The sequence below is a fragment of the Echeneis naucrates genome, chromosome 16 (genome assembly GCF_900963305.1).
Source record: "Echeneis naucrates chromosome 16, fEcheNa1.1, whole genome shotgun sequence".
Classification (NCBI taxonomy): domain Eukaryota; kingdom Metazoa; phylum Chordata; class Actinopteri; order Carangiformes; family Echeneidae; genus Echeneis; species Echeneis naucrates.
Genome location: NC_042526.1, coordinates 19,960,396 through 19,974,954, shown reverse-complemented (window position 1 = coordinate 19,974,954; position 14,559 = coordinate 19,960,396). Strand labels below are relative to the sequence as shown.

Below are 14,559 nucleotides of genomic sequence, written 5' to 3'. Positions count from 1 at the left end.
CTGGCTCCTCTGCACTGGTGCGCTTCTGCTGTATTTGAGCATTTATACGTTAATTTTGTAGTTTGTTGGAACTGTCACAAAAGTTACATAGTTATGCTTTTAAAGAGTGCTCCATAGTCACAGCCATAGAAACCAATTTCACAAAATGGTAAACTTATTCAAAAGAATAAATGAAAATCCGTTTTACTCGTGAAACAAATACATAATAAATATAAATTCACACTCCCTCAGACCAAACACATTCAGTTTTGCTACTGAAGCTAATGTCAGCTAATATTATCCAACTCTGGATACATACTGATTTGTTACAGACACATTTTGTCGTCGCATTTATTTTGATCACAGGTCAGTTTTCCTTTAAATTCAGTGCTTTCTTCTTTTTAGCCAGAAACAGATCTTGGCATTACAACACTGCAACATAGCATAAAATTGGTTGAGGTCCTGTTTTGGTACATAATTGCACCAATGATGCTCGGGCTCAAGAGTTGCTGCAGGAGATTCATGGGTGAAAGTCATTAGATCAAAATGACAAGTGTAAATGTAGCTTAACCTCAACAGCTTTGATATTTTTGATGCATATACTAACTTTTTGCAGGAAAAAAAAACAAAACAACAACCTTCTGAAGCTCCTGTGTCAGTAATGACAGATTATATATGAAGGAGAGATTTTCTAAGTTACCTTTAATGTGATGCAGAACATTGTCAGTTGGAGTTGAGCTGTGGTTAATGGCGGGAGCTTAGTGATAGTAGCAAAAACAAGAATTTCACATTTTCCACATAATAGAAACTGAGTATTGAGAGGCAAATGTACTTTTTCCAAAAAGCTTGAGTATAGAAATATTCACCAAACTGCAATTTACTTATTTTTTTTTTTTTTTGGGCCTCAGAAGGCAACTGATGACTGGCAACATTTAGCTATTTGTTTTACTTGGACAGTGGGAAAAGCAGGCTGTGCTGCAGTGTAAAAAACAACATTCATGCCATAGTACCTAGCACCATCTCAGCCTTTCTAGGCTTCCTTTCTTTTATTTGAACTAAATGACAACAGAAGCAGACAGGAATAATTTCTTTTTGGCAAAAGAAAACTTATCTCTGTTCTCTGCAACATTCAGTCTCCAGCAATACAGATTGTGCACATCAGCAGTTCTTCTTGTCCTTGTTGTGGTGGCCATGTGAGGATAACAAGGCTGTGGCAAAAGCAGAGACAGCCACACATAGTGATGGTGGTTGCAGCTAAAACTGTCCATCCACTTTCAACAGACAAACTACCATTGCGTCCTGGCGTCTTTATCCGAGCAGCTGTTTTTTCATCCAAAACTGAAATCATCCTGGTGAAATGATAATGGCTGCAGCTCATGAGCCTGGTGGCCCTCAGTAAGGTTGAACTGCAGGCTGTTTCAGAGGAAAGTCCGGGCAACATATCTAAGAAGCCCTCCATGCTGGAAAAGGATAATATCCATCTCGGTGTCAAACAGTGCAGTGACTATGAAGGACTTTCCTTGGCTGGTCTGCAAGAAAACAGAGACACAGCCATCTCTATGGAGCCTGCAAACACAGTTCACTTAAAGCGTCTCACATTAGCCGTCCTTTCCCCTTAAATTCTCTTTATTGTGACATACAAGCATTGATTGATTAATTCATTAACTCAGTTACTAACATGCAGTTGTGTCTGCTAATACTTGAGTCACCAAATATAAATTTTTAAAGGTGTGTGGTTTAATGTTTTTGGTAACTCAAATGACAACATGTGATGCATGTGATTACTCCTACTTTGCTACTTTATTTAACTTACCTGTGCTGTTTGTTCTTTGACATAAGTTTAGTGTCATGTTGTGGAAACTGGTTGTTCAGTGTATTTGAAACTGGTGCTTTGAGCTTTAGTTTGTTAATAAGGTCCCTCTTCCACTGCTGAAAACTGGCTAAGATCCATGCTAGTCTGCAGTTTGTCAGCAACTGTGGTCTACATCGGCTCCAGCTCTGACTGGCATTAACGTGAACCTGTAATTTTGGATCCCTTTCCAGCATAAGAGTATAATGCACATTTGAGTTGCAGATGTTGCCTAAACAGCTACAGCATTTATTGTGACCATGTAACGGTGAAACCACAATAACACACTCACATTCATAGTCACCTATCTCCATCACTGATTCTTTCTGGCACATTTTGATACGTCATGTGTATGTCACACATCAAAGGAGAAAAAAAAAAAAAAACAAACAAAACAATCACATCCTGGCAGTGGAAAGATAAGACTCTTTTGCAGGTTTGCCTGGGTTTAAAAACCTGTTAATTTCAGCAGTAAAGAAGAATTAAACTCCTTGTTTTTCTTAAACTCTGCTTCACCTATTGATCCTTCTTTTCATCTGTTTCATCGTTCGTCTGTTTTTACAGTGACAAAAGCATATTTTACTACTTCTCCTCCATAAGGAAAATTAAGACAATTCATTTTATTTGACTGAAGCAATCTTTTATGCACATATAATAAAACTGAACCAAACAGTTTGCCATCTAAACTGCATATGTGTCTTACGTTGACATTAAGCTGCTGCCTCGGACTCAGGCTCTCTGGCAGGGTGATAGTGAACCTCTCCTTCCCGTTGAGCTCCAGCGAGTCGGCATTCTGGCCTGGCAGGAACTCAAGCGGCATGATTCCCATCCCCACCAGCTGGTTCTTGTGCAACTTCTCAAAGCTCTCAGCAATGACTGCACGTACCCCCTGTCAACCCCAGAGACGTAGGTGAATCAGATTTGAGGTAACTGAACATTCTCCATGTTAATGTGATACAGCAATAAAATGTCTATATAGTCTAAAAAGATTTAAAGTAAAAGATTGGCATGTTTTTTTTTTTGTTTTTGTTTTTTTTTTAACAACATGTCATGTAAACTAGTAGGTTAATGGGTGCAAAATGGCAAAATGGTTGTTACTGATCATTTATCACTACCTGATCAGTGCAGTGAGCCTACTGTTATTTACCAGCAGATATGGCCCTTTGGCTACCCAGTCCCTGGAGTTTCCGGAGCCGTAGTCTTTGCCTGCCAGGATGATGAGATGGATACCATCTCTTTGATAGCGTTCAGCTGCCTCGAACACATCCAGCTAATCAGACAAACAGGAATAGGACAGACTGTCAGCAGCAGCTCATTGCAAAAACAACAATCTAGACCAAACTAGTCCTATCCTGTAGCAACTAACTAAGTGCAAGACACATCTCATGCTCAAGCTCAAAGCTCAAAGGGAAGCCAGAGGAGCGTTCATCAAAGGTGAAAAAACTGTGATGCGTTGAATGAAATTAACCTCCAGGGCTGCTGAGGGGTCCACTTACTGTCTGGCCTGAAGGAATGTGCAAAGTCTTGGGGCCCGACTTGCCAATGAATCGATTTTGTAGCTTGATGCTGGCGAATGTCCCTCTGGTCATCACTGCATCATTCCCTCTGCGAGCACCATAAGAGTTAAACTCCCGCGGTGTCAGACTGAGGAGAAATTTCAAGGTATTAATACTTAATTAGTCCTGTGATGAGGAAACAGTAGCAGAAACACCTGGGTCATATTAGCATGTCTGTTTGTTTAATAATGTGAAAAGGAAAGTTATTATGAAGTAGTGTTATCTTTGGTGTTAAATGATCCATTGGAAAAAGCAGTTGATTTCCTTTCCATTTCTATTTGTCAATGGAAGTTTTTAATTTGCAATTACTACTTCTTTTTTCCACCAAATACCAAGTTTTAACAAAGATGCTAACACATTTTATTTAGAAACAGAGAATGTCATATCTTTCAACCTTGGAAGAAAATTTTGCCATTGCATCAAGCATTGATTCAGGATGCAAATAATGTCCTCTGGTCAATGAGGACATCTAGACAACCAGACAACTCAGGATTGTTATTAACATGCAGTGTGAAACAAACAACCCATTGCGTTTGTTTTTGTGAGGTCACACTGACGTAAGTTTGATCTGTAACCACCATATTCTAATGAGTTCATCTTCAAGGCTTAGTGAATGCCAAATCTGAAATTGGGCTGGCTGAAGTGACAGCCTTAAGGTGTGGCTGCTGCTGGCACAGAAGCATAAAACAGATTGAAAGAGTATTTAGCTGATAAAAGTCTAAGAGAACTCAATAAATCTGGAGTGAGAGGGCAACTAACCGTTTGCTCTGCAGGTATTTGGCAGCCGCGCTGACCCTGGCTATGCTGCCTGCTGGTGAGATGTGGTCTGTGGTCACTTTGTCTCCGAGGAAGAGTAAGGCATGAGCATTCTCTATTGACTGAGGAGGAGGAACCTCTTTACTCTGAGAGAAGAAGAGGAAGACAAGTGGAGGTGCCATTTACCTACTGATGACCCTGTAACTTCAACAGTAGAAACCAGGAGGTGCCCAATGCTCCATGAAAACTTACCAACTTGCTGAAGAAACATGGTGAGCGGATATATGTGGATTTGTGATCCCACGGGAAAAGTATGGACTCTGGACAATCAATGTTGTTCCAGAATGTGTTCCCTTTCTGGAAGAAACCACAATAACATAAAAATAATGATTCACTTAAGTTGAATTAAACCACAGGCAGAAAGGAGAGAGAGGCAATGCAGGAAGGTAGAGGGAACCAGCGAAGGTCATCTCCTTACATCCATCCTTCCCCTGACATCCTTAAAAATGGAGGAGATGACCATGTCCTCCTCTGTCTGCTGGACCTCCTCCCTGGACGGCCAGATATCTCGAAGATAGACCTCCTTCCCCTCCGATGTCACTCCTGCATCCACAACAAGCCCCACATCAGTACTGCAAAACCATTAAGGTTTATTATGACTGCATTGACTAGTTTGTTATTTTGTCAGTGCTCACCGTGCCATCTTTGCTACTCAAACTGAACAAACACATCCATGAACAATAAAAAAAAATATATATATATATATATAACTGTAGTAAAACTAAAAGGTCATTATTAACTAAATTCGTTATGTGTATGTTTTTACTTGTTACACTGAATATATAGGCAAGTAAAACCAGTAGTTTGGACGCTAGACCAAAACTAACCTGACTTAGTTTGACAGGACAATTGTTCATTATACACTTTCTCACTGAAATCAGCCAAAACCATAAAATATCCCACTAAAATGCCTCAGCTCTGGCAGCATTAGCTCCTGATGTGCATGCTCCTTACCTAAAGGCTCTTTCTCAAAGTTGATCCCTACAGTCCCTGCGATAGCATACGCCACCACCAGGGGAGGGGAGGCCAGGTAGTTGGCACGCACGCAGTCACACAGGCGACCCTCAAAGTGCCTGTTGCCTGACAACACACCACAGGCCACCAGGTCCCCCTGAAGCACAGTGGATTGTTAGGGTTGACATTTAAATAAAAAACACAATCTCACCAATTGTTTCTTCTAGTGTAGAAAATCAGCCGTTTCCATTCAATGTGTTTCTGATATTAAACTGAATGTATGCGACATCTGTATTTGTCACAGAAGATACTACTGGAAATGGTATAGTTATAAAAGGAAAAAACAAATTCATTAAATAAAATTTTTCTAAAAGCATCTGACATTAGGGGCTCCTGTGATCTCCTGGTGAAATTTGGTTTCAATAGCCACCAATAGGATGGTCATGAAATATCTTCTTGAACTGTACCTGTTTGATTGCATCCACGACGGCTTCAGGTAGCGGGGCTGTGTTTCCTATACAGGTGGCACAGCCATAACCGATCACCTCAAACCTGACGCATAAAGGAAGAAAGATTAAAGTCAGTAAGACAGGTACACAATACCTGAATTCTGACAGAAGTTAACTAACAGTACCTATTGTGTCTGGAAATGGAGATAAACAACTATGGTTATCACTATCAGTATCTGATCTTTCTCAAGAGCACACAATAATGGCGCAGCCTGTGGTTGACATCTCTGTGTACTCCTCCTTCACTGTGTAGTTAAAATGCACTCAGGCCCACTCTGCTAACAAAGGAACATGAATCAAATATATTATTACTATCATTTTCCTGCTTTCATGTCTTTCAGGCCGGTCAGGGTGAGGATAACAGCGTGACAGTGTCAGAGCGAAGATGACAGAGTGAGGATGACAGAGTGAAAGTGACACCAAATGACCAATGAGGATGATCATACACACATTCACACATTTTGCAGGTCAGTGTCCTTCAGAATACTGGATGAACTTCTTTACCTTTTGAGCCACAGCTGTCTGTGTAAATATGTATTTTTGTGTGTCGCACATGCTTACCCCAGCTGACTAAAGTAAGGGAGGACTCCACTGGTGCTGAGGTAATGAGTGACCATGCCACTTCCAGGAGCTAGGCTGGTCCGGATGTACGGTTTCACAACTAGTCCTGCCTCAACAGCCTTTTTTGCCATCAGACCTGAGGAGGACAATCAAGAACATCGCCATGTTATGCAAGATAAGTAACGCAGCATGTTCATTTTTGAAACTGCTGAAAGTCAAGGTGCATTTAAAGGTAGTAGCTTTTTCAAGATGAAATATACCTGCAGTCAGCATGACAGCTGGGTTGCAGTTGTTGGTGCAGCTGATGACAGCAGCGATGACCACTGAGCCATGGGCCAGCTGGTACTCCCGACCACAGTGCAGGAACGGCACGCGGGTTTCCTGCTTCTCCTTGGAGATGTGGAAGCCTTTAAATCCCACCTGCAGGAAGGCCGGAGAAAATAAATGACTCAGCACAATATCAGTCACAACACCATCACCAGCATCACATTTAGAAGCGTTTTTTTCTTACCTTCTCATCAAGACAGCTCTGGAAGTCCTCCTTCATGCTGCAGACAGCCACTCTGTCCTGCGGCCTCTTCGGTCCGCTCACATAGGGAACAATGGAGCTCAGGTTGATTTCAATCACCTGCATGAAGAATAATAATTTGATAATTTCAGCACAAATACCCATAATGGAGAGCTTCCAATCATCATTACTACTTCCCTGGAATTACAACATAATTTACAACAATAATTTTCCTCATATAGCATGTTAGGGCTCATCTTCTGCATTTTCTATCATATAAATTGTATATGATATATAATATATGATATGATATGATATGATATATAATATAAAATATATATTATATATAAAATATATATAATATAAAATATATATAAAATATATAAAAATATAAAATCTTATATATATATATATATATATATATATATATATATATATATATATATATATATATATATATATATATATATATATATATATATATATAAAAATCATATCAAATAGAGGAAATAAGTCATCTTTACTGAACTATTAAAAATTAAATGCTCACATATTGCAGATCCGCAGAAATAATATTACAAGGACTATCAGGCAGTATTGCTCAGATTCACATTTACATCAGTTACCTCTGAGTACTGTGGGTCTTCTGAAGGGTCATCAAAGCAACGGAAAAGCTTTACAGCCCTCATGTAAGACTCTAGCAATTCAAGTTTTTCCTGGGTGAAATCTGAAAAGACAGTAATATCAGGTTAGATTTTAAATCTGGTGATAATCTGTTTGATGTTATCGTTGTAGTCAGTAAACAGTTAGGGACAGTCCAGATAGGGATGATATGCAATTTCAGCAGATATCACAATACAAAAAAAAAAAAAAACTATCTCTATGATTGCGCTAATTGTTTATGACCTTGCTGTGGAACTATAAAATGGCATGGAGATTACGAACTATGGACCAGGGTTGGGACATCTCACCCTATCTAAATCAAGGCTGCAGGACTGTTTGACAACGAAAGTGGTTCAGTTTGGGAACAGTCCCACTTTGACTTAATTTATATTAAAAATAACAATGTTATTAAGGGGTAATTTATAAATGTATATATAAAAGAAAAGAACGAGCCTGGTGTGTGTGGTGAGGTATGATTGATAAACATATTTTCCAAGATGATTTGATAATTGTACACTATAAAGTGCTTCTCGCTAACAAACAGTGACACACAGGAAGTGTTAACTTTTACCAACAAGCCTTCACCATGACTGAGACCTGTTTGATCACAGCAAAGCATTAAGTACAAAGCCACATGGGAAGCTCTGCATGCTATCTTATAGTTTGCGAGGCATGATCTCTCTATTACAGAGTGGTGAATACATAGAAAAGAGTTCTGGGTGGAAAAGGCATACTTATTATTCTGCTTTTCATTTCTAATATCACATTCCATTTTGTCACTGATCTCTCCATTTAAGACATCAACCCCCCCCCCCTCCCCCCCCACAATAAGAAAGGGAACCCAAACTTTTTTCCACAAAAATTTTCCATGCAAGCCAACTAAAACACAAGGGGCACTTTAAAACAACAACAACAACAACAACAACAAGTTTCACAATAATATGGTGAATGACATGTTGGCACAGGATAATCCTTGCATGATGTTTTCCTATTTCATATAAGCCTTGGAATGAAAGTCAGTGCCTTGTTTGGTAGGTAGCACTCACTTGTCTTTTTAAAGTGCTTGATTGTGACTTGGTCGACAGGGAAGAAGCTGACAGTAGCGTTGTACTCTGGACACATGTTGGCAATGGTGGTTCGGTCAGGGGCAGACAGCTGCGATACACCAGGTCCAAAAAACTCTACAAACTTTCCGGCGATCCCAGCCTGCCGCAAGTGCTGGAAAATGAGAGTGTGGCACATCACAGCTCAGTGCCATTTTTAGTAATTAAATACCACTTCTCAGGATGGTACAGTTCACTTTGCTGTCAGTTCTTGCAGTCCTGGTTGCGACCCATACAAAGAAGAGATGTGTTACCTTTGTGATGCCGAGGACAATATCTATGGATGTGGTGAGGGGGTTGATGGAGCCCACCAGTTTACAGCCCACCACCTGAGGGAGGGTCAGAGACACCGGCTGGCCCAGCATCACAGCCTCAGACTCAATTCCCCCAACACCTGGAGGCAGAAATGATCAACCTCCTCTGTCCTTACTCTTAATGCTGAACCATTTTTCTGCCTCAGTGTGTATCAATGTTTACAACAAAAGTATAAGAGGCAGAATTTTAAGTTTTAAAATGACCTACCCCAGCCCAGGATACCCAGGCCATTGATCATGGTGGTGTGAGAGTCTGTCCCAACCACACTGTCAGGGTAGATGAAACCCCCCCTGACCTGGACCACTCTGGACAGATACTCCAGATTCACCTGGTGGACTGCACCAACATCGGGAGGAACCACATTCACATTCTTGAAAGCTTTAGAACACCACTGTCCAATAGACAGGGAAACATCAGTAAATAACAGCAAGACATTTTTTAAAACTTTACATTTTGTGTCTCATAAAGATACAAATGAAGTTTTGTGCTGTTGTAGGTTTTAACAGAGAACTTAAAAAATATTCCCATCAGCAAAAGCATGTGATTAATAAAAACTATGAACCAGTTCCAAAGTAAACAAAAGATAACAGCACAACACTTCCATCACACACTACAGTAGATGATGTAATATAAAAAATAAATAAATAAATAAATAAATAAATCTGTTGTTCTTTGCTGCACCTTGAAAAACTGTAGCCGCTCTTTGTTTCGAATTAGTTCCATTCCCTGGTTTTTCAAAGTTGTTTCAGTTCTGCAAAAGATAAATATATAGATAAATCAGAACAACAGTAAGCAAGCAAGCTGAAGGGGAACTGTCAGTCAGTGAGAACAGTCCTCTTTCCTAGAATGATTAGAAATTGCTAACACGCAGTTTTGTTTATACCATATATACCGATTTTCCAACGAACAAAAGGTAGAAGAGGATTTTTTTTTTTTTTTTTTAAATATACATTCAAATCTGCTAATACAAACTGATTGATCTGTGTTCCACTCTCAGAACTTCATCTTTCTGTTTGGACTCAGGATACTCAACTGCAACAAATTTTATCTTCATGCACTTACACACAAAGAGGAGGAAAATTAAGTTTCACTGTGAAAGATGAAAAAAAATAAAATAAAAAAAATAAAAAAAAATGTGTTACATTTCATCTCTTCTTTTATGTTAAGCTTTCATACACCTGTAAAAGTGTTGGTGTCTATGTGATACGCTTCAATCAGTAATTGTGAGTTCTTAAAGGCTTTAGTTGCTAGAAGAAGGAGTAGCTGTAGGGTTTCTTGATTCAACAGCAGCTGGTTTCTGGTTTTGAATGTGCTGGAAAGATGGCAGATATATACATGTCTATGCTCCAAGAGACGTCATAGAACGAAAAGAGGCAAAAATAAGCAAGTACACCTGTGTAAATGGCAGACAGATTTGAGCTGGGTCTGATGCTGAGTGCAGCCTTTTCCATCGAAGACATAAGCCTTATGTTTGCTGGTCTTGGCAGGTTTTTGACCAGTGGAAAGGGAGCTAAAAGAAGAATCTCTGCCAAAGATTCAAAACCTGCATAATCAAGAATCATTTTTCTCTAACTTAAAACAAAACGAACAAACAGAACTTTACTCATTTGACACTCCTTCCCAGAAAATGAATAATTTCAGCTGCATCGACAGCCGCTCTGACAAGCACCACTTACTCAGACACAGGCTTTAAGTGGAAAGGGCAGAGTAGAGGTGTGTTCTCAATCTGCTGGACAGAAGCTGGAGGTTGACCTGGGGAGGCCAGAGGATCACTGCAAGCAGCAGCTTTACTACATGTGCCCCGCTGGCCTCCACAATGTGAGCCCCCTCTGGGCAGAGGCCTGGAGGGAGCAGAACGAGAGGGACCCTGGTTCTGGCTTGGGCCATCGCCTCCACCTGGGTTTGGAGTATTCTGTATGGCACTGTGGACAAAAAAAATTAATAGCTTCACTCAAAAAAGCCCAACAAAAACGTAATGTATAAATGGAAAAGAGAAATGTTAACACACCATTTGCTATAATCAATCTGGAGTGAGTGATCTACAATAAGGTCTGTGGGGCATTTAGGGTTGACCAGGCTGGGATCCACACCATGCTTGGCAACAGCATCCCTCATGGCTGCCAGGTCCACCATGGCAGGAATACCACTGTCAACAGAAAGCAGAAGATGAAAATAATTCAACCTTTTCAGAAATGCTTTACTGCCCAGATGACCAGTGTAAAACTCACGTGAAGTCCTGGAGAAGGACTCGTGCTGGAGTGAACGGCACTTCGGTTTTACACTGCTGCTGCTGCCAGTCCAAGAGGTTCTGGACATCCTCTTCTTTTGTGTAAAACCCATCACAGTTACGAACTGCTGCCTCCAGTAAGACACGGATGGACAGAGGCAGCTTGTCTACACAGGGCAAAGAGAACATGTTTCATTTTCTTTTTGGTCAACAACATGCAGTTACATTCATTCCATAATTAAAATGTATCGGTCTTCTGTTAACTTGTGTGTACACAGACATGATTTATGCCTTAAGATTATTTACAAATAATCTCTCTGACCTTTTGCATCCATAAAGGTTTACGCTGTTGTCCTGGGGGAAACCACTGGTAAACAATGACTCAGTACACTGTGGTCACTCAGAAAGCCCCTAGAGGTCCTTGAACCCCATTTTAAGGAAACAGCTAGTCAAAGGAACTAAACTTACCATATCTCTGATCATTTAATTTCTGTGGGTTGAAGTACTTGATCCTGCCATCATTGAGTGTCTCAATTAGATGGTTATATGGGTGCTCTGTAGAAAGACAAACATTCATCACACAGTTCAAACATATGTGTTAAGAGAGAAGGAAATTTATAGATCAATTTAAAATGTGCTTTTTATGCTTTAGTCTGTGATCCACCTCACCAACATTAACACAGTCAACATCTCCCCAAAACAAAATAGCTCTGTACTATTTCTGCTTATCAGCCTTATAACTGACTTATTATATGCCATGTTGGAAAATAATATCTCAGACAGAGCCAGTTTTTTCACTTCTCTGGGCTGTCAGTAAGTTTAGATAAAAATTAAAAATGATTCAAAGTGAATTTTAGGACAGATTTAGAAAAAAAAAAAACAGAAAAGAGAAATGAAAAACATTTCTGGTTTCATTCCATTCTTTGTGGTCTTTCTGAGCTGCAGCGTTACCTCAACAAAAATATTTAAAGAAATTAATGAAATAGTCCCATATTCATTTCTAAGATTGATGAGGGGAAAAAAAATTTAATAAAAATCACAGCCTAAAAGGTGGATTTTGATATATTCAGAGTGTAGTTTTCCAGTGTTGATGTACTTCTCATTTAAGGTTAGAAACAAAGTAAAGTCAATGCTGAACTGCTATGGACACTTGGCATTAGCTTCTGGTCTCTCAACAGGACATCATGCTGTAACTCTGGCTCTTAGGTTACTGCCTTTCAACGTGAGACTGAAATTGCAAAGAGAAATTTGGAGCAACCCCAAGACATTGTCTTTAATATACAGCATGCTGTGCAGCTTTTGGTTTCGCGAATCCTGAATATCTGTTTACTGAATAAATAAAAAGAAAGAAAATGTGTGTTTGAGGACAATCCTGCAACCCCTTCAAAACAATATCAAGTATGTAGAGGTGAAAGCAAGGCCCTAACATTAACTTTGAAAAAAGTTGGCTGCACCCATAACATTCTGACTCCTACAAATTTAATCATGAACCACATATGATGGCACATCAGATGTTTCCTGTCCTCTCAATGTGCAGTAGCTTCTGAACTTCTAACACTAATGCAGGGGAACTGCAACTAAGCCGATTTCACTGCTATTGAAGACCAAGCAAAAATAAGCAGTAATACATTTTCTCCAATTCACCATAGGAATCCTGACACAAGACCAGCATCAATACCAATGTAGGTGAATGTGGCAAGGGATTGGATTCAAATCTTTATATGGCAGAATCATTGGAACGTTTAAAACAAATGCATTATACCTTGCGAATGACACATTTTCCGCACAATTTGACTTCTTTTTGCTTACGATATCCTAAATCTTCTGTTTCGAACGCCGGTCTAACGAGTTTTTTCCCTACCTCATTTTAATAACTGCTTGGAAAAATAAATCATACTAAAATAAGTCATACTTGAACGGTGTCTGATCACTGCAGAGGTCCCGTGGAGACGGGTCCTTATGGGAAACTCTGATTTCACTGAACATGCAGCAAGGTTGGTTGTAGGCAAAAGGTGAAAATAAAATTTATTTCAATAAGACAGAAAAGGCTATTACAAAACATTCCCAAAGCTCATCTGTTCTCATTTTTTTTTGTTCTTTCGAAAACAGAAACAATCGGTCTTGAATTCAGAATAAAATCAGGTGTCGTTGTAAGCTGTCCCTGCGCTTAATAGAAGAGCGATACCAACGCATTGCTTTATATAAGGTGATGATGATGACAGTGCTGTACATGAACATCCTCCAGAGGCATAGAAAACCAGCAGGGGCTAGTGCTGCTAACGCTTCTCCTTATCGGCTTATCGCCGAACACAGCCGCCACTTGCTGGACGTCTTGAAGCGATAATACAAAATTAGGCAATTAACACCCAATTTCACTTTAGTTAAAAGGTTATTGTGTCATTCAAAACAAGGCAAAATACCGCCACTGGCTTGCGGAATTGATTAACCTAACAGCGCTTGGTTAGTCATAGCAAGGCTAACGAGGCTAGCTACTGTTAGCTGTATATCTCTACCAGTTTGACGCCGGCTCAGTAAATGAAACATCTGCAAACAAACGACAGTGTTGTTCGGGCGAAGAGGTTCCCGTCTCTAACCGATGCCCGTCCGTGAAGGATAAAAGGTCGGTCGGTGGTCGGTTTGCGAGCTAAGGTTAGAAGAACACACATCTTTACCTTTGACTGGGGAAGTGAGCGCCATGATGACTTCTGAAACCAACACGATCTGTCCTCCCTACAGCACAGCACAGGGTTGAGCGGACCAATCAGAGTGCAGACAACAGAGGCCACGCCCATTCGTAAATTTGTAACAAAATAATGACATCAGGTCATTACAATTAGGACGAACTGGATAAATATTCTTGTGTATTTCCATTTTATACTATTTGATCTTTTTTGTAGATGTATTTAATTTACCAGCTAAATCTTGTAACATTGGTAAAATGGTTATTGTTTTTGTTCATTGTCCCTTCAAAAAGCCTAAATTGCACAGTTATATTTTGCAATTCAACTGTAAATGAGAGTTCTGGTTACAAATTACACTACAAATAATAACTTTGCAAAAAGAACATAGATAAATGACATAAAATATGTTTTGATGAAAATGAAACCACTCAATAGAAAATACAAGTACAGCTACGATGTGTCAAGTGACAGAACATTTTTAATTCAAATAATTTCGGCCGTTTTTATGTCAACATGCAAAACATTCAAATGCTTCTCATGTGTAATTATTTGTAGCTGTTCCTTTTTAATTCCTTGAAGACTCTTATGAGGTTTCAAGTATGTGAAGGCCTCACTATAATGAATGAAATTCATGCGCACAAAAGCACACAGTTTATATTCATATAAAATATACATAGTAAACGAAAACATTTAGCACATCAGGAAAATCCAGATGCAAATAGTTTAAACCAATTAAACTTGTGAATGTATGACTACTATTTCGTTATGGTAATAATACTTGTTACAAAAATACACATTCAATGCTACGTTTGCCTTGATTGATTTTAACGTAGTCGTT

General features: G+C 39.4%; 1 protein-coding gene across 1 annotated transcript; it reads right to left on the bottom strand.

The window, feature by feature from the left end:
* Positions 1–664: 664 nt before the first annotated feature.
* ireb2 (iron-responsive element binding protein 2) lies at positions 665–13,765 on the bottom strand. Its single transcript, XM_029523434.1, has 22 exons — positions 13,713–13,765; positions 11,509–11,595; positions 11,042–11,207; positions 10,822–10,959; positions 10,490–10,735; positions 9,495–9,564; positions 9,021–9,204; positions 8,753–8,892; positions 8,442–8,613; positions 7,359–7,459; positions 6,736–6,852; positions 6,485–6,644; positions 6,225–6,360; positions 5,622–5,706; positions 5,155–5,311; positions 4,619–4,743; positions 4,393–4,497; positions 4,144–4,286; positions 3,325–3,472; positions 2,976–3,098; positions 2,532–2,717; positions 665–1,508 (listed from the first exon to the last, which is right to left on the bottom strand). Exons 1-22 carry the CDS (start codon positions 13,735–13,737, stop codon positions 1,398–1,400), a joined length of 2,925 nt encoding a protein of 974 aa, XP_029379294.1. The 5' UTR covers positions 13,738–13,765; the 3' UTR covers positions 665–1,397.
* Between the last annotated feature and the right edge of the window lie 794 nt (positions 13,766–14,559).